Here is a 21,830-nt window from a genome sequence, read left to right on the forward strand (position 1 = left end):
TTATGTCCACCATCTCGTTTCTCCGTGAGAAACAAAATTTGTGACGGATTTTGCATATTCAACTTGAAAGTCAGATTCAGCATTGTTGACAAAATGAGTGTATCGACTTCATTCAAGCTTCACTTTGACTATGTAGGGCGAGAAGCATTTGCTATAGACCAATCCCAGACAATACCCCATGCAACAGTCACAACTGAATTGTGTTATTCACATCTTTGTTGTATATTGTGAGTATGTACATACATTTTCTAGGGTACCCTGTAAGAAGGCCTTAGCCTAGGCCTGTGGGGATTGCCCTATCAAAAATTTGATAATAATAATAATACTATAATGTACATACATACATACATACATGCATGGGTATATCAATGTACAAAACAACGGATTATAAGTATAACGCTTTCAATGAGCAACTTGAGTTGCTTGGTTACTGCTGGATGCGATGGCTAGCAGCCACTGTTGGTATTGTGAGTTCGCGCCTCCAGTGTGCAGCACAACGTGAATGTTTGAGCAGATAACTGCAGCATCATCACGAGTGGTAGAAAGTGGGGACGATGCTGCACCTCCTGCAGCTGCTGGAGTACTTGTGCGGTCTGGAGCAGTGTGTAAAATAGGGGTGTTGGTGTTGGGTCTTCCAGATGCTAGATGATGTGTTATGCGTTTTGCAATAGCAGAACTCGTTGTGACTAGCACACGCCCATCGCCACCCGGTTCGTGCAATAATCCAAGGATGCCAGTTCCCTGATTCCTCTCAAATGCCAACACCAGATGATTGTACCTGTAGGCATGATATATAACGTTGTTGTTGTTGTTGTTGTTGTTGAAGTAGACTTCTACAAACACCCATGGTGCAGCGAAACTCCCACTCCAGCTTGTTTGCTGAGACTGTGACAGAAGCCTGACTAGTGCTGCAATGTGTACTGCTGTGATTCATGATTTCAGTTGACATTCCTTGCCTTGCCTTGCCTGGGTAATATTGCAGTTCTTCACAACATGCATAACACAATTTTATGCTGCATTTACAGTCTAGGTCAAGGCCGAGCTCATGAAAATGTGGCAACTTGACCATGCATAATATTACGTGTCTGTGACTGTCTCTGCTCAAGTTGTTCTACAAGGCATATTGCCAATATTTCAATATTCATTTTTATAATATTATACAGATTCCTGTCATAGTTCAATGATACAAGCACAGCCATACTACCTTGAACCCACAGCCTTCTCCTGAGAAACACAGGCACATGTCAGAACTCACCCAGTGCAGCCTTAGAGTTCATAGGATCCATGCTTTCCACTCCATCCAGCATGAGACTCAGATGTCTGACCAAATTCTCCTGCCCACACATAGAACACTTCACTGGCATGTCCCTATGCTGTTTATATATACTGGCTGTTCCAGACCACACTCATTACTCACAGAGATCAAGTCCCTACTTGCAGACACTACACTCTGACTCCACTATCTCCAGGTACTGCAGGTACAAGACCAGTTTTTCTCTCACAGTCGTCAGTAACATTTTTATCTGGCGACTGGAAAAGAAAAAATAGATATCGTTCCAAGTGCCACTCAAGTGGATGCACTTGAACTTGAGAGAAGCATGTCACTTACCTGCGTTCTGAGACTGGTACATGTATCACTGGTAGCTGGGCTCTGGACAATCTTGCAGGTTTACTTGTCTTCACTGGCAGGCGAGACTGAGAAAAGGGCATATCTGAGCTGGAAGTTAGAACTACACGACCTGAAGAAGCTTGACCTGAAGAAGATTGAACACGCTTTGTTCCTGAGCGCCCACGAAAACGGCCGTGCCTATTGATAACTACAAGTACTTGACGCGAAACTCCATCGATCGCCGACATCCAGCAAACCAAATGGAAAACACAAAACGTTCAAACTGTTCAAGGACTGCAGTTTCTTTGAATTCTCGCAAAATAAACTTTTGAACACGACTATTTCTCGCAAAAAAACTTTCTCCAGCCGCGGACAAAATGTTTTCAAACGCGAAATTTTGCATAAAATCATGCCCAGATTTCGATGCGCGCGCAGAAGTACTGAGCCCCCTTAACTACCAAGCAAGGCTTCTGTATATACGGCTACGACTCGTAGATCTACAACAGCACATGTGACTTGGAAGCGAAGTCGGTCATGTGTCCACCCGGACCCGCCGTTATGCATGCCTGCTACATAAGTACAAAAATTTGAACCACATCTACACAGCTGGATCGCGGACCGAACGACACCGACCTCTTGAACGCGGACTTGTCGCCTACGGACGACTTCAACGGCGAAGGAACGAAGTTTTCAAGTGCGGCAGCGTGGTACATGGTAGAAACTATCTCGTTATGTGCAATGTCGAAAAATACCTTCTTCTTTCATAGGAGTGTTCTGTAGAACTTGAAGCTTGCTGCTGTAAAACAGTTGCGAGCGCTGTCAACCAGCGCAGAGCGATACTACGCCCTTCAATTCGTCTCCAACCTTCCGTGCAAGTCTCTCTGCTACTGCAGTGCAACCGAGTCCTCTGTCTGGCCAGTCGTGATTATCCAACGACGACTACAAAAAGCGTGCACGTGTTCGGATTTGCAAGCACACCGATCCGCATCATTTCGGAAAAATCACCGCCCAGGCTCCTTAGAAAGTTTCTAGCGACTGTTCAAGGCGAAGCCTGAAGACTGGATAAGGTTCACCTTCACGCGTTAGTCGCTGACATCCGCTAGAAGCCGGTGCCGTTGAAGGTTGGAACGAGAATGGCTACGTAGATCCTCGTCATTGCATGAATCTGGGCATCTGTGGACGCCCGGCGACGGAAGATGAGTGATTTGTCGGCGGAGGCCTCGGTCATAGCCCATGATGCGCCGTCAATATGTGCACACGATCTGGACGGTAAGACGGGCGCTTTTTTGTTTACTACAATTTTGCTCTGTTGGAGAAATCCCTGCTCCAACCACTGATCGGCTACCACCACTGCTGCTACCATCGCTACTACCACTGCTGCTATCATCCCCGCTGCTACAGAAGCCGCTACTGCCACCACCGCTGCTACCACCACGTCTGCCACCCACGCTGCTACCACCACTGCTGCGGCTACCACTGCTGCTACTACCACTGCTGCTACTACCACTGCTGCTACTACCACTGCTGCTACCACCGCCACTGCGGCTACCACCACTGCTGCTACCACCACTGCTGCTGCTACCACCACTGCTGCGGCTACCACCACTGCTGCGGCTACCACCACTGCTGCAGCTACCACCACTGCTGCTGCTACCACCACAGATGCGGCTACCACCACTGCTGCTGCTACCGCCGCCGTTGCTCTCACCGACCTTGCTGCTGCTGCTGCCACTGGCACCACCACCGTTGTTGTCCCCGTTACTGCTGCATATACCGCTGCTGCTGTCAATGGTACTTGTGCCACCCACTCTGCTTCCACCGCTGCGGCTACCACTACTGCTGCTACCACCACCGCCGTTGCTCCCACCGTCGTTGCTCCCACCACGGTTGATTCCACCACTGTTGCTTCCACCGTTGCTCCCACTACCCTTGCTCCCACCACTGTTGCTCCCACCACGGTTCCTCTCACCACCATTGCTCCCACCACCGTTGCTCCCACCACCGTTGCTCCAACCACCGCCGTTGCTCCCACTACCGTTGCTCCCACCACCATTCCTCTCACCACGGTTGCTCCCACCACCATTGCTCCCATCGCAGTTGCTTCCACCACCGTTGCTCCCACCACCGCCGTTGCTCCCACAACCCTTGCTCCCACCGCCGTTGCTTCCACCACCGTTGCTCCCACCTACCCCGTTGCTCCCACCGCCGTTGCTCCCACCACCGTCGCTTCCACCACCGTTGCTCCCACCACCACTATTGCTCCCACCACCGCTGCGGCTACCACTGCTGCTGCTACCACTGCTGCTGCTACCACCGCTGCTGCTACCACTGCTGCTGCTACCACCGCTGCTGCTACCACCACTGCTGCTACCACCGCTGCTGCTACCACCGCTGCTGCTACCACTGCTGCTGCTACCACCGCTGCTGCTACCACTGCTGCTGCTGCCACTGCTGCTGCTGCTACCACTGCTGCTCCTACCACCGCTGCAGCTACCACTGCTGCTGCTACCACGGCTGCTGCTACCACTGCTGCTGCTGCCACTGCTGCTGCTGCTACCACTGCTGCTACCACTTCTGCTCCTACCACCGCTGCTGCTACAACCGCTGCTGCTGCTACCACCGCTGCTGCTACCACTGCTGCTGCTCCCACCGCTGCTGCTACCACCGCCTCTGCTACCACCGCTGCTGCTACCACTGCTGCTGCTACCACCGCTGCTGCTACCACTGCTGCTGCTACCACTGCTCCTGCTACCACCCCTGCTACTGCTATCACCGCTGCTGCTACCACTACTGCTGCTACCGTCGCTGCTGCTGCCACTACTCCTGATGCCACTGCTGCTGCTCCCACCATCGCCATTGCACCCACCACCGTTGCTGCCACCACCAATGCTCCCACCGCCGTTGCTCCCACTACCGTTGGTTCCGCCACGGTTGCTACCACCATCAGCGTTGCTCCTACCGCCGGTGCACCCACCACCATTGCTCCCACCGCCGTTCCTCCTGCCACTTTTCCTCTCACCACCGTTGCTCCAACCACCTCCGTTCCTCCCGCTACCGTTTCTCCCACCACCCTTGCTGCTGCTGCCACTGCCACCACCCTTGCTGCTGCTGCCACTGCCACCACCCTTGCTGCTGCTGCCACTGCCACCATCGCTGTTGTTTCCCCTGTTCCTGCTGCCAACACCGCTGCTGTTGCCACTGGTGCTTCTGCCACCCACACTGCTACCATACCTGCTGCTGCCACCGCAGCTGCTACCACCTCTGCTGCTACCACTGCTGCTGCTACCACTGCTGCTGCTACTACTGCTGCTGCTACCACCGCTGCTGCTACCACTGCTGCTGCTGCCACCGCTGCTGCCATCACCGCTGCTGCTACCACTGCTGCTGCTACCACTGCTGCTGCTACCACCGTTGCTTCTACCACCACTGCTGCTACCACTGCTGCTACATCTCTGCTGCTACCACCGCTGCTGCTACCCGCGCTGCTGCTACCACTGCTGCTGCTACCACCGCTGCTGCTACCACTGCTGCTGTTATCACCGCTGCTACTACCACCGCTACTGCTACCACTGTTGCTGCTACCACCGCTGCTGCTACCACTGCTGCTGTTACACCTGCTGCTGCTACCACTGCTGCTGCTACCACTGCTGCTGCTACCACTGCTGGTTCTACCACCGCTGCTTATACCACTGCTGCTGCTACCACCGCCGCTGCTACCACCACCACTGCTGCTACCACTGCTGCTGCTGCTACCGCTGCTGCTACTACCACTGCTGCTGCTACCACCGCTGCTGCTACCACCGCTGCTGCTACCACCACCGCTGCTGCTAGCACTGCTGCTGCTACCACCGCTGCTGCTACCACTGCTGCTGCTACCACCGCTGCTGGTACCACTGCTGCTGCTACCACTGCTCCTGCTACCACTGCTGCTGCTACCACTGCTGCTGCTGCCACTACTCCTGATGCCACTGCTGCTGCTCCCTCCACCGCCATTGCTGCCACCACTGTTGCTCCCACCGCCGTTGCTCCCACTACCGTTGGTTCCGCCACGGTTGCTACCACCATCAGCGTTGCTCCCACCGCCGGTGCACCCACCACCATTGCTCCCACCACTGTTCCTCCTACCACTTTTCCTCTCACCACCGTTGCTCCAACCACCTCCGTTCCTCCCGCTACCGTTTCTCCCACCACCCTTGCTGCTGCTGCCACTGCCACCATCGCTGTTGTTTCCCCTGTTTCTGCTGCCAACCCCGCTGCTGTTGCCACTGGTGCTTCTGCCACCCACGCTGCTACCATAGCTGCTGCTGCTGCCACCGCAGCTGCTGCCACCGCAGCTGCTACCACCTCTGCTGCTACCACTGCTGCTGCTACTACTGCTGATGCTACCACCGCTGATGCTACCACTGCTGCTGCTACCACTGCTGCTGCTACCACCGTTGCTTCTGCCACCACTGCTACTACCACTGCTGCTACACCTCTGCTGCTACCACCGCTGCTGCTACCAGCGCTGCTGCTACCACTGCTGCTGCTACCACCGCTGCTGCTACCACTGCTGCTGCTACCACCGCTGCTGCTACCACTGCTGCTGCTGCTGCTACCACAGCTGCTGCTACCGCTGCTGCTTTTACCCCTGCTGCTACCACCGCTGCTGCTACCAGCGCTGCTGCTACCACTGCTGCTGCTACCACTGCTGCTGCTACCACTGCTGCTGCTACCACTGCTGCTGATACCACTGCTGCTGCTACCACCGCTGCTGCTGCCACCGCCGCTGCTACCACCATCACCGTTACTCCCACCACCATCACTACACCACCACCGTTGCTACCACCGCTGCTGCTCCCACCACTGCTCCTCCCACCACCCATGCTGCTGCCGCTGCTTCCACCGCTCCTGCAATCACCGCTGCCCCCACCACCCTTGCTGCTGCTACCACGGCTGTTGCTCCCACCCCGTTGCTCCCACCACCGTTGCTCCCACTACCGCCGTTGCTTCCACTACCGTTGCTCAAACCACCGTTGCTCCCACCACCGTTGTTCCCACCACCGTTGTTCCCACCACTGTTGTTTCCACCACTGTCGTTGCTCCCACCACCGCCGTTGCTCCCACCACCGCCGTTGCTCCCACCACCGCCGTTGCGCCCACTTTCGTTGCTCCCACCACCGCCGTTGCTCCCACTACCATTGCTCCCACCGCCGTTGCTCCCACCACCGTTATTCGCACCGCCTTCGCTCCCACCGCTGTTGCTCCCACCACCATTGCTCTCACCACCGCCGTTGCTCCCACTACCGTTGCTCCTACCACCGTCGCTCCCACATGTTGCTCCCACCACCGTTGCTCCCACTACTGTTGTTCCCGCCACCGTCGCTCCCACCACCGTTGCTCCCAACGCCGTTGATGCTACTGCTGCTACCGCCACCACCGCTGATGTTGCCCCGTTCCTGCTGCCAAAACAGCTGCTGCTACCACCGCTGCTGCTACCACTGCTGCTGCTACCACTGCTGCCGCTACCACTGCTGCTGCTACCACCGCTACTGCTACCACTGCTGCTGCTACCACTGCTGCTGCTACCACTGCTGCTGCTACCACTGCTGCTGCTACCACCGCTACTGCTACCACCGCTGCTGCTACCACTGCTGCTGCTACCACCGCTGCTGCTACCACCGCTGCTGCTACCACTGCTGCTGCAACCACTGCTCCTGCTACCACCGCTGCTGCTACCACTGCTGCTCCTACCACCGCTGCTGCTACAACCGCTGCTGCTGCTACCACCGCTGCTGCTACAACCGCTGCTGCTGCTACCACCGCTGCTGCTACCACTGCTGCTGCTACCACCGCTGCTGCCACTGCTCCTGATGCCGCTGCTTCCATCGCTACTGCCATCACCGCTGCCCCCACCACCCTTGCTGCTCCTACCATGGCTGTTGCTCCCACCCCCGTTGCTCGCACCACCGTTGCTCCCAATACCGCCGTTGCTTCCACTACCGTTGCTCAAACCACCGTTGCCCCCACCATCGTTGTTCCCACCGCCGCCGTTTTTCCCACCACCGGCATTGCTCCCACCACCGTTGCTGCCACCACCGTTGCTCCCACTGCCGTTGCTCCCACTACCGTTGGTCCCGCCACGTTTGCCACCACCATCAGCGTTGCTCCCACCGCCGGTGCACCCACCACCATTGCTCCCACCACCGTTGCTCCCGCCACCGTTTCTTCCACCACCGTTCCTCCTACCACTTTTCCTCCCACCACCGTTTTTGCAACCACCTCCGTTCCTCCCGCTTACCGTTTCTCCCACCACCATTGCTGCTGCTGCCACCATCGCTGTTGTTTCCCCTGTTCCTGCTGCCAACACCGCTGCTGTTGCCACTGGTGCTTCTGCCACCCACGCTGCTACCATAGCTGCTGCTGCCACCGCTGCTGCTACCACCTCTGCTGCTACCACTGCTGCTTCTACCACTGCTGCTGCTACCTGCGCTGCTGCTACCTCTGCTCCTGCTACCTGCGCAGCTGCTACCACCGTTGCTTCTACCACCACCGCTGCTGCTAGCACTACTGCTGCTACCACCGGTGCTGCTACCAATGTTGCTGCTACCACCGCTGCTGCTACCACCGCTGCTGCTACCACCGCTGCTGCTACCACCGCTGCTGCTATCACTGCTGCTGCTATCACTGCTGCTGCTACTTCTGCTCCTGCTACCACCGCTGCTGCTACCACTGCTGCTGCTACCACTGCTGCTTCTACAACCGCTGTTGCTACCACTGCTGCTAACACCGCTGCTGCTACCACCACTACTGCTACCACTACGGTTGCTCAAACCACCGTTGCTCCCACAGCCGTTGCTCCCACCACCATTCCTACCACCGCCATTGCTCCCACCAGCGCCGTTGTTCCCACTACCGTTGCTCCCACCGCCGTTGCTCCCGCCACCGTTGCTCCCACCATCGTTGCTGCAACCACCGTTACTCTCATCGCCGTTGCTCCCATCACCGCCGTTGCTCCCACCACCGTTGCTCCCACCACCGTTGCTCCCACAACCGTTGCTCCCACCACCGGCGTTGCTCCCACCGCCTTTGCTCCCACCATCGTTGCTCCCACCACTGCCGTTGCTCCCACTACCGTTGTTCCTACCACCACCGCTGCTGCCACCACCGTTGTTCGCACCGCCGTTGCTCCCACTGCTGTTGCTTCCACCGCCATTGCTCCAACCACCTTTACTCCCACCACCGTTCCTCCCACCACCACCATTGCTCCCACCACCGCTGCTACTACCACTGCTGCTGCTACCACCACAGCTGCTTCCACTCCTGCTTCTACCATGGCTGCTGCTTCCACCGCAGCTGCTACCACTTCTGCTGCTACCACCGCTGCTGCTACCACCGCTGCTGCTACCACTGCTGCTGCTACCACTGCTGCTACCACCGCTGCTGCTACCACTGCTACTGCTATAACTGCTGCTGCTACCACTGTTGCTGCTACCACTGCTGCTGCTACCACTGCTGCTGCTGCTACCACCGCTGCTGCTTACACTGCTCCTGCTAACACCGCTGCTGCTACCACCGCTGCTGCTACCACCACCGTTGCTCCCACCACCGTTGCTCCCACTGCCGTTGCTACCACCACCGTTGCTCCCACTACCATTGCTCCCATCACCGCCATTGTTCCCACCGCAGTTGCTCACACTACTGTTCTTCCCACCACCGTTGCTCCCACCACCGTTGCTGCCACCGCCGTTGCTTCCTGCGCTGCTGCTCCCTACATCGCTGCTCCAACCACCATTACTCCCACCACCGTTGCTCCCACCACCGCCGTTGCTCCCACTACCGTTGTTCCCACAACCGTTGCTTAAACCACCGATGCTCCCACCCACGTTGCTCTCATCACCATTGTTCCCACTACCGCCATTGCTCCCACCACCGCCGTTGCTCCCACCGCCGTTGTTCTCACTGCTGTTGCTCCCACCACCGCTGTTGCTCCCACCGCCTTTGCTCCCACAACCGTTGCTCTCACCATCATTGCTCCCACCATCGTTGCTCCCACCGCCGTTGCTGCCACCACCGTTGCTCTCATCGCCGTTGCTCCCAGCACCGCCGTTGCTCCAACCACCGTTGCTCCCATCGCCGTTGCTTCCACGACCGCCATCGTTCGGAGCCTCCAACCACCGTTGCCGCCACCACCTCCGTTGCTCCCACCACCGTTGCTCCCACCACCGTTGCTCCCACTGCCGTTGCTACCACAACCGTTGCTCCCACTACCATTGCTCCCATCACCGCCATTGTTCCCACCGCAGTTGCTCACACTACTGTTCTTCCCACCACCGTTGCTCCCAGCAAAATTGCTGCCACCGCCGTTGCTTCCAGCGCTGCTGCTCCCTACATCGCTGCTCCAACCACCATTACTCCCACCACCGTTGCTCCCACCACCGCCGTTGCTCCCACTACCGTTGTTCCCACAACCGTTGCTGAAACCACCGTTGCTCCCACCCACGTTGCTCTCATCACCATTGTTCCCACTACCGCCATTGCTCCCACCACCGCCGTTGCTCCCACCGCCGTTGTTCCCACTGCTGTTGCTCCCACCACCGCTGTTGCTCCCACCGCCTTTCCTCCCACAACCGTTGCTCTCACCATCATTGCTCCCACCATCGTTGCTCCCACCACCGTTGCTCCCATCACCGCCGTTGCTCCAACCACCGTTGCTCCCACCACCGTGGCTCCCACCGCCGTTGCTCCCACCGCCGTTGCTCCCACTACCGTTGTTCCTACCAACGTTGTTCCCATTGCCGTTGCTCCCACCACCGTTGCTCCCACCACCGTTGCTCCCACCACCGTTGTTCCCACCACCGCCGTTGCTCCCACTACCTTTGCTCCCACTACCGTTGCTCATACCACCGTTGCTCCCACCACCGTTGCTCCCACCACCCTTGCTCCCACCACCGTTGCTCCCACCACCGCCGTTGCTCCCACCAACGCTGCTGCTACCAACGCTGCTGCTACCACCGCTGCTGCTACCACTGCTGCTCCCACCAACGCTGCTGCTACCACCGCTGCTGCTACCACTGCTGCTGCTACCACTGTTGCTGCCACCACCGATGCGGCTACCACTGCTGCTGCTACCACTGCAGCTGCTACCACCGCTGCTGCTACCACTGCTGCTGCTGCCACCACCGCTGCGGCTACCACCGCTGCGGCTACACTGCTGCTACTACCACCGCTGCAGCTACCACTGCTGCTGCTACCACCCCTGATGCTACCACTGCTGCTGCTACCACTGCTGCTGCCACCGCTGCTGCTGCCACAGCTGCTGCTGCCACCGCTGCTACCATTGCTACTGCTACCACCGCTGCTACCACCGCTGCTGCAAACCACCGCTGCTGCTACCACCGCTGCTGCTACCACTGCTGCTGCTACCACCGCTGCTGCTACCACTGATGCTGCTACCACTGCTGCTGCTACCACCGCTGCTGCTACCACTGCTGCTACCATTGCTGCTGCAACCACTGCTGCTGCTACCACTGCTGCTGCTACCATTGATGCTTCTGCCACCGCTGCTGCTACCTCTGCTGCTACCATTGCTGCTGCAACCACTGCTGCTGCTACCACTGCTGCTGCTACCACTGCTGCTGCTACCACTGCTGCGGCTACCACTGCTGCTGCTACCACTGCTGCTGCTACCACCGCTGCTGCTTACACTGCTGCTGCTAACACCGCTGCTGCTACCACCGCTGCTGCTACCACGATCGTTGCTCCCACCACCGTTGCCCCCACTACCATTGCTCCCACCACCGTTGCTCCCACTTCCATTGCTCCCACCACCGCCATTGTTCCCACCTTAGTTGGTCCCACTGCCGTTGCTCACACTACCGTTCTTCCCACCACCGTTGCTCCCACCACCGTTGCTGTCCCACCTTCGTTGCTCCCACCGCCGTTGCTAACACTACCGTTCTTCCCACCACCGTTGCTCCCACCACCGTTGCTGCCACCGCCGTTGCTTCCAGCGCTGTTGCTCCCTACATCGCTGCTCCAACCACCATTGCTCCCACCACCGTTGCTCCCACCACCGCCGTTGCTCCCACTACCGTTGTTCCCACAACCGGTCCTGAAAGCACCTACGTTGCTCCCATCACCATTGCTCCCACTACCGCCATTGCTCCCACCACCACCGTTGCTCCCACCACCATTGTTCCCACCGCCGTTGCTCCCACCACCGCCGTTGCTCCCACCACCTTTGCTCCCACTACCGTTGCTCCCACTACCGTTGCTCCCACCACCGCCGTTGCTCCCACCACCTTTGCTCAAACCACCGTTGTTCCCACCGCCGTTGCTTCCACCACCGTTGTTCCCACCACCGCCGTTGCTCCCACTACCGTTGCTCAAACCACCGTTGCTTCCACCACCGTTGCTCCCACCACCCCCGCTCCCACCACCGTTGCTCCCACCACCGCCGTTGCTCTCACCATCGTTGCTCCCACCAACGCCGCTGCTACCACCGCTGCTGCTACCACTGCTGCTGCTACCACTGTTGCTGCCACCACCGCTGCGGCTACCACTGCTGCTGCTACCACCGCTGCTGCTACCACCGCTGCTGCTACCACTGCTGCTGCTACCACAGCTGCTGCTACCATCGCTGCTGCTATCACTGCTGCTGCTGCCACCACCGCTGCGGCTACCACCGCTGGGGCTACCACTGTTGCTCCCACTACCGTTGCCCGCACAACCGTTGCTGAAACCACCGTTGCTCCCACCTTCGTTGCTCCCATCACCATTGCTCCCACTACCGCCATTGCTCCCACGACCACCGTTGCTCCCACCGCCGTTGCTCCCACTGATGTTGCTCCAACTACCGTTGCTCCCACTATCGTTGCTCCCACCGCCGCCATTGCTCCCACCACCGTTGCTGCGACCACCGTTGCTCTCATCGCCGTTGCTCCAACCACCGTTGCTCCCATTACCGCCGTTGCTCCCATTACCGCCGTTGCTCCCACCACCGTTGCTCCCACCACCGTTGCTCCCACCACCGTTGCTTCCACTACCGTTGCTCCCACCACCGTTGCTCCCACTATCGTTGCTCCCACCACCGTTGCTCCCACTACCGTTTCTTCCACCACCGTTGCTCCCACCACCGTTGCTCCCACCACCGTTGCTCCCACCACCGCCGTTGCTCCCACTACCGTTGTTCCCACCAACGTTGCTCCCACCGTCGTTGCTTCCACCACCGTTGCTCCCACCACCGTTGCTCCCACCACCGTTGCTCCCACCACCGCCGTTGCTCAAACCACCGTTGTTCCCACCACCGTTGCTCCCACCACCGTTGTTCCAACCACCGCCGTTGCTCCCACTACGGTTGCTCAACGACCGTTGCTCCCACCACCGTTGCTCCCACCACCGCCGTTGCTATCACCGTCGTTGTTCCCACCAACGCTGCTGCTACCACCGCTGCTGCTACCACTGCGGCTGCTACCACTGTTGCTGCCACCACCGCTGCGGCTACTACTACTGTTGCTGCTACCACTGCTGCTGCTACCACCGCTGCTGCTACCACTGCTGCTGGTACCACTGCTGCTGCCACCGCTGCTGCTGCCACAGCTGCTGCTGCCACCGCTGCTACCATTGCTACTGCTACCACCGCTGCTACTATCGCTGCTGCTACCACCGCTGCTGCTGCCACTGCTGCTGCTACCACTGCTGCTGCTACCACCGCTGCTGCTACCACTGGTGCTACCACTGCTGCTGCAACCACCGCTGGTGCTACCTCTGCTGCTGCTACCATTGATGCTGCTACCACCGCTGCTTTCTACCACTGCTGCTGCTACCACTGGTGCCTCTACCACTGCTACTGCTACCACTGCTGCGGCTACCACTGCTGCTACCACTGCTGCTGCTACCACCGCTGTTGCTACCACCGCTGCTGCTACCACCGCCGCTGCTGCCATTGCTGCGGCTGCCACTGCTGCTGATACCACTGCTGCTGCTACCACTGCTGCTGCTACCACTGATGCTGCTACCACTGCTGCTGCTTACACTGCTGCTGCTAACACCGCTGCTGCTACTACCGCTGCTGCTACCACTGCTGCTGCTACTACTGCTGCTGCTAACACCGCCGCTGCTAACACCGCCGCTGCTAACACTGCTCCTGCTACCACTGCTGCTGCTAGCACTGCTGCTGCCACTGCCGCTGCTACCACTGCTGCTGCTACCACTGCTCCTGCTACCACTGCTGCTGCTGCTACCACTGCTGCTGCTACCACTGCTGCTGCTAACACCGCTGCTGCTCCCATCACCCATGCTGCAACTGCTACCACCACCACAATCGCTGCTGCTGCTTCCACCGTTGCTGGCATCACCACTGCTCCCACCAACCTTGCTGCTGCTGCCACCACCACCACCGCCGCTGCTACCGCTATCACCACTGCTCTAACCACCTCTGCTGTTGCCACCACTGCCTCTGTTGGCTTCATCTCTGCGATTGCCGGTGTTTCTAGTTAAGAATTTTACTTCTTCGCACCGTATGTTTTTCTTTGCAGAGTTGGTGATTGCACTGAAGGCTATCGATGACCGGACAGTGGCCGACTCCCCGGAGTCACAGCACTTGCTCTCAGTGTCCAATGCTCTGCTGGCCAGGTGTCGCATCGAGCAGTGCCTCACCCTGGCAGCCAAGCATGGCTATCACACTATCGTTGACTACTTCATCAGGCGACACACGGACACGATGCAGCCCGTCACGCTGGCACTGGCAATGTGCATCTCGGTGCTGCACTCAAACGCCCATTCCTCCAGCCTGCTTAAATCCGTGTGCCGTGACCTGCAACGGCAGAGCATCCCGGACCCAGTAAACCCCGTTCTAGTGGCGTGTGCTGCGGGGAAACGAGACGCCGTCATCGAGCTGATGGAGAACACCGCCACACTGCCACCATCTTCTGCAGGCATTACTCCGCTTGTGATAGCCTGTGCTTGCGGCCAGACGGACACCGTGCGCTACCTAATGAGCAAGGGAGAGGACCTGTCGTGGAGCAGGGATGCGCAAGACGAGTTCCTGTTCGACGGGGAGCTCAACTTGACAACTGTTCGCATCGGACGGGATTTGCTGGAGACTTGCCTGCTCAATGCTCAGCATCAGCTGGCACTCTTTCTACTTTCCCGTGGCCTGTCTTTTTCAGCTGATGTTCAGCACGATGTAGCATGTCAGGAGGCACTGAAAAAGTGCCTGGCCGGACGGCTGACGGAGGCCCAAGACGGGGATGAACTGCCTGCGCCCGTTGATGAACCAGACGGTGCGTTGTCAGGCGGCCCAATTCAGGCTGCCTGGGACAACCTTGGCCTGGTGGAGATGAAGCTACCATGGATCTCGCACGCCGCCGCTACCCTGGTGCAGTTGAATATTGCTGACAACAAGATTTCTCATCTGCCACCGCAGGTGTTCAGTGAGCTGCCGTCACTTACTTCCGTCAATGTGTCCTATAACTGCTTGGTCACGTTAACCGTTCCAGATCGCCACGACAGGTAAGCTGTCAGCTTATTGTGCTATGAACTCAGATGTGGAGCCAGGAGTTTATATTGAAATGAAATGAATGGACCAAAATACTTTTTGTGAGTGGTTGTCCACCAATTTATTGCCATGTTACTGTGAGGGCAGAGCGTGCCACACTTGGCACAATACTGACGGCTGACACTGATTCCTGAGAACCTGACTGAATAAGCTCTCTATGGCCAGTATGGGTATAATGTCTTGGATGCGCTGAATAGCAGCCTTGCCGCCTGGAAGGTGTTTGATTGTAGGATAACTTTAGCCGGGTGAGGAAGTTGATGTGATAGAGCTGGCAGGCCCTTGGATGCCAGCATCAGCCGTCAGTGCCGTGCAAAGGCACAGTTTTGTCAGAGCCTTGCTGTACTTGGCTATTCAGTGTGGTAGCGTCTGTATGGGTAGCTCTGTATGGTTGGTTCTGTATGGGTGGTTCCGTATGGGTGGTTCTGTGTGGGTGGTTCTGCATGGGTGGTTATGTATGCTTGGCTCTGCATGGTCAGCTCTGTATTTTGGCACTGATGGGTGGCATTGCATGCTTGGTCGTATGCTTGGCTGTGTGTGTGTGGTTGTTCTGTATGATAACTGTGTATAATACTTCTGCATGGCTGCATTGTATTGTTGTTCAATGTCTGTGTCCACCCTTTGTCCAGCCTGACATCCATCAATGCTGCCAGCAATGCCATCACGTCGCTCTCGCCGTCCATCTTCCAGCTACCCAAACTGACCACGCTCACGCTGTCGCAGAACTCGCTGTCGTCACTGTGTGGCGCCGCCGGCGATGACCACTCCGAGTGTGCCAGTCTGGTCTCTAATGCTCCGCTGGCTGTCGTGGACGTGTCCGCAAACAAGCTCTCGCAGTGCCTGTGTCCGTTGAACCAGTTGCCCATGCTCACCGAACTCAACGTCGCAAAGAACGAGATCAAGACGCTACCGGCAAAGTGGAAGACGAATTGCTTTGTAAGAGATAGAGAGCCCAACTGCTCCGGGTTGTGTGAAATTTCGAACGTTTGGATTAAAAAAAATTCCTAGCTAAATGGTTTGGAACACTATTCTATTGAAACGTGTAGCCTTTAACGGATGGTGGGTCACGCGGAATGTGAAAATCTAAGCGGAAACCTTCACCTGTACAACTGTAACCGGTGTACGCTGCTGCATTCGGCGGGGCGTCTTCTAGAGCACTTTTTTTAGTACTCCCTGTTTGACAGAGTGCAGGTCACTAGTGTCCTGGCCGCTTGTGTAGTGAGCAATCCACCGTAACGTATGCTTTTATGCAGACGCATATGTGCATGGAATAGAATTTACCTTTTTTTGGCGTGCAAAAGGCATGGGAAGGTCTTTCAGAATTCCGTTTTCGGCGGGGAAGGCCGCACACTCGCCACACCGGTTCCGATGCCCCTGCATGCATGACAGTGGCAATGAGGAGCACGTGGCTAGTGATCTGTTTGTTGTACTGGATTGATGCCCACAAATGCTTGGTCCTTTCCCCATATTCAACTTGACATCATGGCTCACCCTATTCTCTGGTGTTTGACTGCAGAAACGCCTGATAGCGTTTAGCAATCGCCTTGAAGACTTTGCCCCGACTGGAAACTTCACCAGAGCGGAGTGCCCGGCGTCGTTTCAGGTGCTGGAGTTGCTCAACCTGTCCAAGAACTGCCTGAAGTTCGTGCCGCTGTCGGCATGCGCCATACCTCACCTCAGCGTGCTGGACCTGTCTCACAACCGCCTGTCCACCCTGCCCCCGCCGTATTTCTGGCAGTGCAGTCTCACCAAGCTAGATCTCTCTAACAACTGCCTGGTGTCAAACACGGAGGTCATTGTCATGGATGACACGGACGATGGGATCGACGAGGATGATCGGTAAGCCGGGATTTGTTGAGGAACAACGACTACACAATAGGGTTGTGACCTCAGTGCTGTTTGCGCTGTGGTCATTACCAGGGCTTGTACACTCTTTGACTAGTTTTGCCTAGCTACTCCTCACCGCGGGGCGCGTTCAGATTACCGATGAAAAGTGACGGAATCGCGGGGAAAGTGTCCAAGGTGATTTGATAACGTGACGTAACTTGCAGAGTTTGTTAAGTTTTCATCCAGCACAAACAGCTATTACCACTGTACAACAAACTAACACCTGCGCTTACCATTCGTGTTTTAGCCTTCGCGCAACTAAGAGACCACTTGTTTTTAGGGACCACCTGTCTTTAGAGACCACCTGCCTGGAGAGACCACCTGTATGCAGAGACCACCCGTATGCAGAGACCACCCGTATGCAGAGATCACCTGTATGCAGAGACCACCTGTATTCAGAGACCACCTGTGTGCAGAGACCACCTGTATACAGAGACTTGACGTGTCAGGCTCCAGACCATGCCTACAGACAGGTTCAAACCCATGTAGAAAGGTTGCTTTGACTATCTGCAAGGACCATGCACCTGGGTCTGAGGACTGACTGTATAGAAAGACCACTTGTCTATGGTGTTCAGTTATCTGTGTGTTGTACATGCGGCTGCATTTGTAGCTCTTCGTTTTACATGTTGCTGAACGGAACAGCTTGTCCCAATCGTTGACGACATGTGTATCGTAGTACAGTGTGTACTTGAAGTAACAGCATGCTTGGCTGTAGTAGCAACGCACGCTGTGTTCGTTTGACTCGTTCTGTGTTTGTTCGACTCGTTCTGTTTTTGCTTGGCTCTTGCTGTGTTCTCAGTTCGACTCCTTCTGTGCTTGTTTGGCTCTTGCTGTGTTCTCAGTTTGACTCCTTCTGTGTTTGTGTGCGTTTTTTGACTCCTTCTGTGTTTGTGTGCGTTTTTTTTTACTCCTTCTGTGTTTGTGTGCGTTTTTTTTGCCTCCTTCTGTGTTTGTTTGACTTCCACTGTGTCTACTATCCTCTAGGTATATGCTATACAAGAGTTCAGCTATGCATCAGCTCAAGAACAAATCAAAGACTTCGTCGCCGCTGGACCGGTCAAACTCTAGCTCCGAGCAAGGTTGGCTGAGCGTGTCCGGCACCAGGAACGAAGGGAGCACCGAGTTTGAGAGCGGCAAGTTTGACGAGATCCAGTTCCCGGTTCAGCGGTTTGCCACGTCGCTTGCCTACCTGCGGCTGGACCACAACAAGCTGGAGAACATCCCGCCCAGTATCTGTCAACTGCTGTCATTGGTACACCTTGATTTAAGCCAGTGAGTCGGTGGGGTCATTTACCAGTGTACTCAGGGCTCAAATCAGCGGGGATGCGTCCCATGTTTAGCATGTACGAGCTAGAGTGACATCCACTAAGGCTACCGTAAATCAGATTAGGGTACATGTACTCTGTTTTACATGTATATGTTGTTGGGGATGCTTTGCCTGGCGTACACGGCACGGTGCTTTGCCTGGCGTACACGGCACGGTTTAACACATGATGCCAGTTGCCATACCTGAAGAATAGACTGTTCTCTAACGCTACAGCATGTCCAGTGTCTGAATCGTGTGTGTGTGTTGCATGTGTGTGTGCGTGCGTGCGTGCGTGTGTGTGTGTGTGTGTGTGTGTGTGTGTGTGTGTGTGTGTGTGCATGTGCATGTGTGTGTGTGTGTGTGTGTGTGTGTGTATGTGTGTGTGCGTGCGTGTGTGTGTGTGTGTGTGTGCGTGCGTGTGTGCCCATGTATGCAAATCTACACACGCCTTCACAGCAATCCCGACTTGACGTTCTTTCTGCCGAGCCTGGGCAATCTGAGGAACTGCTTCCAGATTGGCATCCGCGGCCTCAGCATCACCAACGTGCCACGTGAGCTACTTCCAGGTCAGTACTGGTGGAGTCTAGTATGCACTGTCCCTGAGCCTCACACAATACATGTGGTGTATATGTCCATTGCATACACACATCTTATGTCATATACACCACTAGTTGAGGGAATGTAAAGGGGAAAAGTCTGGAGAAGAAAATGCCTGTCACCACCAGGACATCTTATGTCAGCGATCATTAACTTCAGCCAGCCATGTGCTGGGTATTGCTGAGTATTGTTGAGTTCTGAGCAGGCTACTTGCTCGCACCCTACCAGCTATCCATGAATACCCGGACTGCCATCCAGCCGTGTGATGAGTGCACCCATAGCATAATTAATTAATGTCCCAACTCCTGCCCTCCAACCAATTTGCACCTGTCAGGTATGTTGTTAGAACTTGTTACCTCTTCCTTTTACTGTACTTCACCTTCTTCATTCTTCTGTCTACTCCGGCAACTGATGGCCACCATGAGAATATAATAATTATGTGCTAAAAAATTCTTAAGATGGCCACTGGCCAATAAGGTAGCGGAGTAAGACTGAGAAGGTTGAAGGTGAGGAAGTGGAGGAATAAGATAGCAATGTAGTCGTTTGGTCACAACCCTGGGAACAGGTGTTTGCTGAGCAACGAGATATCACTGCTGGCGTGTTATTGCAGGTTCTCCGAGTGGCAACACACGCCGTGCACTGGCCTACCTCAGGGCCACGCTGCGTCAGAGCGAGCCCTACAATCGAATCAAGCTGATGGTGGTCGGGCTAGAGGTACGATGGCTAACACCACACTCACCATGCACATTGGCTTGTCGGCCATGCAGGTGTGATTCCTGATGAAAACAATTACTAGTAGCGCTAATATTTGTTCCCTTCATGATTCAAAATTCCCTCTGAACACGTCCTTTTCAAACCGAAATAGGCATTGCACCTGAAACATTACGCCGGGTGGAAACAGTACGTCTGTTTCCAGTAACCATAATGCTGCAGATGCAATGCCTCTTTTAGCCGTGTTTCATCAATCTCTTCTATTCATACCGACAGGAATGTACGAGTGTATGTAGGAATGTATGGCTCGTAAGTAAGCAGTGCGGGATTATGAAGTGCATGCTCACCTCATTCGCCACTAAGGTGAACAGGCATAGTGGTGGCCTGCGGATGCGAAGGCTATAGCTTGTATGTTTCTGAACATTCAAGTGATGCCAACGCGGATCCCGCGAATATTATGCTCACTGTCAAGTCGAGCTCCTGCATGTGTGTAGATACGGAGCGGCATTGTTTGTGTGTTGGTGCGGTTTTCAGTTCTCTGCACCGGGCTAAGCTTTCGGATGCTTGCATGTCCTGTGTCCTGTGTCCGTGGCAGGCCCGTGGCAAGACTTCGCTACTTGCTCGACTGCGTGGTGAGCCGCTACCCAGCAATGTATCGACAGTCGGCGTCAAGGTGGACAACTGGGAACTCAAGTCTTCTGCACCAGCCCAGCAGCCTTCCAAGGGCCCCAGCTTATTCAGAAGAGTATCACTGTCTACATCGACCACCTCGTCCGATGATGTAAGGGGAAAACCGATTTGTCATACTGGTACAGTAGAACTAACTGCTCTTCCCAGGGCACCTTGGGGCCGAAAGGGTTTCCATATTTCATAATCATCTGTATTTCGGAAATGCAGTACAGCCATGATAAAATTGACACATCGGTCTTGTCAAATTGGCTCACTAAACTAAAAATGATACCATTCGTAAGCATTCAAAATAGAAATAGGGCATGATTAGAAGAAGAAGAAGAAGAAGAAGAAAAACCTCTCCAAATCCCTCCAAACACTTCAACTACTTTCCGAATTTTCACCCAAGAGGGCTGTGTGTCTTCAGGGATAACATTCATATCATGACGAGGCTACAGAGGAGGTGCTCCATTCTCATTACATGATTGCTTTGGACTTTTTTTGTGGATGGTGTGCTGGTCAGTTGACCGCCTCAAAAGGCAAGATTTCTAAGATTTGACCACAGGTTCTACCTAAACGGTGCACGCCCGCCCAGTTGGGGGAGGTGTCTGGATAGGGGGGGGGGGGGGGGGGGGGGGTGGGAGGGGGTCAGGTTAGAGATTCCACTGGTGATCAAATCTTTAGAGCCTGGTTCGGGCCCGATTACCGTAATTTTATCAGAGTAGAAGCTGCACTGGAGTATAAGCCGCACCCAGAATTTTTGTCACGGAATACATACATCTAGCCTGTATGCCACGGTTTGTTTGACCATGGTCGTAGGCGCCGCACCGATTTTTTGGGGCGAATTACAATGTACGAGTGTTTAACGTGCGTCATATGCTCCGGAAAACCCGGTAGCAGTGATGATGCTGCATTGTACAATCTGTCTTAGCCTAAGACCCGGTAGCAGTGATGATGCTGCATTGTACAATCTGTCTAAGCCTAAGAGACCCGTGAGATACTGCAAATTGACACCGCAATGCTGTGCTTGTCTGTCTATCCCACTGTTATCGTCGCTGTGCTTGCCTGTCTATCCCACTGTTATCGTTGCTGTGCTTGTCTGTCTATCTCGCTGTTGTCGTCGCTGTGCTTGTCTGTCTATCCCACTGTTGTCGTCGCTGTGCTTGGGTGGTGGCGGTGGCACTCTATTGCAGAGCAGTCCCATTGTGCTGAGTACGTGGGACATGGCGGGACAGGTGGACTACTACGCCACTCACCAGTGCTTCCTGTCCAGTAACACTCTCTACCTGGCTGTATGGAAGCTGACCAGCGGGGAGACGGGTGTTGCCAGTCTCAAAACATGGCTTGTCAATATTCAGGTACGTTGCTATAAGAGAGAATCTGTGGGTGCATGTACAGTGCATTTGCTGATTTGCGTGTTTCACTTGAGACAGCCGTCTACATGGTACGTGATGTGTGCCTGTTGGTGTGTGCAGGTATGTTGGTGTGTGTGTGTGTGTGTGTGTGTGTGTGTG

At 55.7% G+C, this 21,830-nt stretch overlaps 4 protein-coding genes across 4 annotated transcripts in view; all 4 read left to right on the top strand.

The window, feature by feature from the left end:
- LOC135819339 (E3 ubiquitin-protein ligase TRIM45-like) overlaps positions 1-21,830 on the top strand; it is a 139,600-nt gene that overhangs the window by 45,541 nt on the left and 72,229 nt on the right. The gene's annotated exons all lie outside the window — the stretch shown is intronic.
- The window catches only part of LOC135819338 (leucine-rich repeat serine/threonine-protein kinase 1-like), a 73,297-nt gene continuing 53,779 nt past the window's right edge, over positions 2,313-21,830 (top strand). Inside the window, exons 1-9 of the mRNA XM_065332528.1 lie at positions 2,313-2,878; positions 14,128-15,103; positions 15,776-16,082; positions 16,663-16,985; positions 18,018-18,305; positions 18,796-18,905; positions 19,547-19,650; positions 20,243-20,428; positions 21,510-21,674. Of these exons, the coding sequence (XP_065188600.1) occupies positions 2,806-2,878; positions 14,128-15,103; positions 15,776-16,082; positions 16,663-16,985; positions 18,018-18,305; positions 18,796-18,905; positions 19,547-19,650; positions 20,243-20,428; positions 21,510-21,674 (2,532 nt within the window). The 5' untranslated portion in view covers positions 2,313-2,805. The remainder of the gene's footprint in view (positions 2,879-14,127; positions 15,104-15,775; positions 16,083-16,662; positions 16,986-18,017; positions 18,306-18,795; positions 18,906-19,546; positions 19,651-20,242; positions 20,429-21,509; positions 21,675-21,830) is intronic.
- LOC135819007 (ice-structuring glycoprotein-like) lies at positions 2,947-6,040 on the top strand (the record flags this gene model as incomplete). The annotated part of the gene is made up of 1 exon (XM_065332159.1): positions 2,947-6,040. A coding segment is annotated over one exon (2,961 nt), but the record flags the coding sequence as incomplete, so codon positions are not given.
- LOC135819008 (mucin-2-like) lies at positions 6,346-13,494 on the top strand (the record flags this gene model as incomplete). The annotated part of the gene is given in 2 exon segments (XM_065332160.1): positions 6,346-9,204; positions 9,207-13,494. Coding segments are annotated over 2 exon segments (7,029 nt in total), but the record flags the coding sequence as incomplete, so codon positions are not given.

This window comes from Sycon ciliatum, chromosome 6, assembly GCF_964019385.1.
Source record: "Sycon ciliatum chromosome 6, ocSycCili1.1, whole genome shotgun sequence".
Classification (NCBI taxonomy): domain Eukaryota; kingdom Metazoa; phylum Porifera; class Calcarea; order Leucosolenida; family Sycettidae; genus Sycon; species Sycon ciliatum.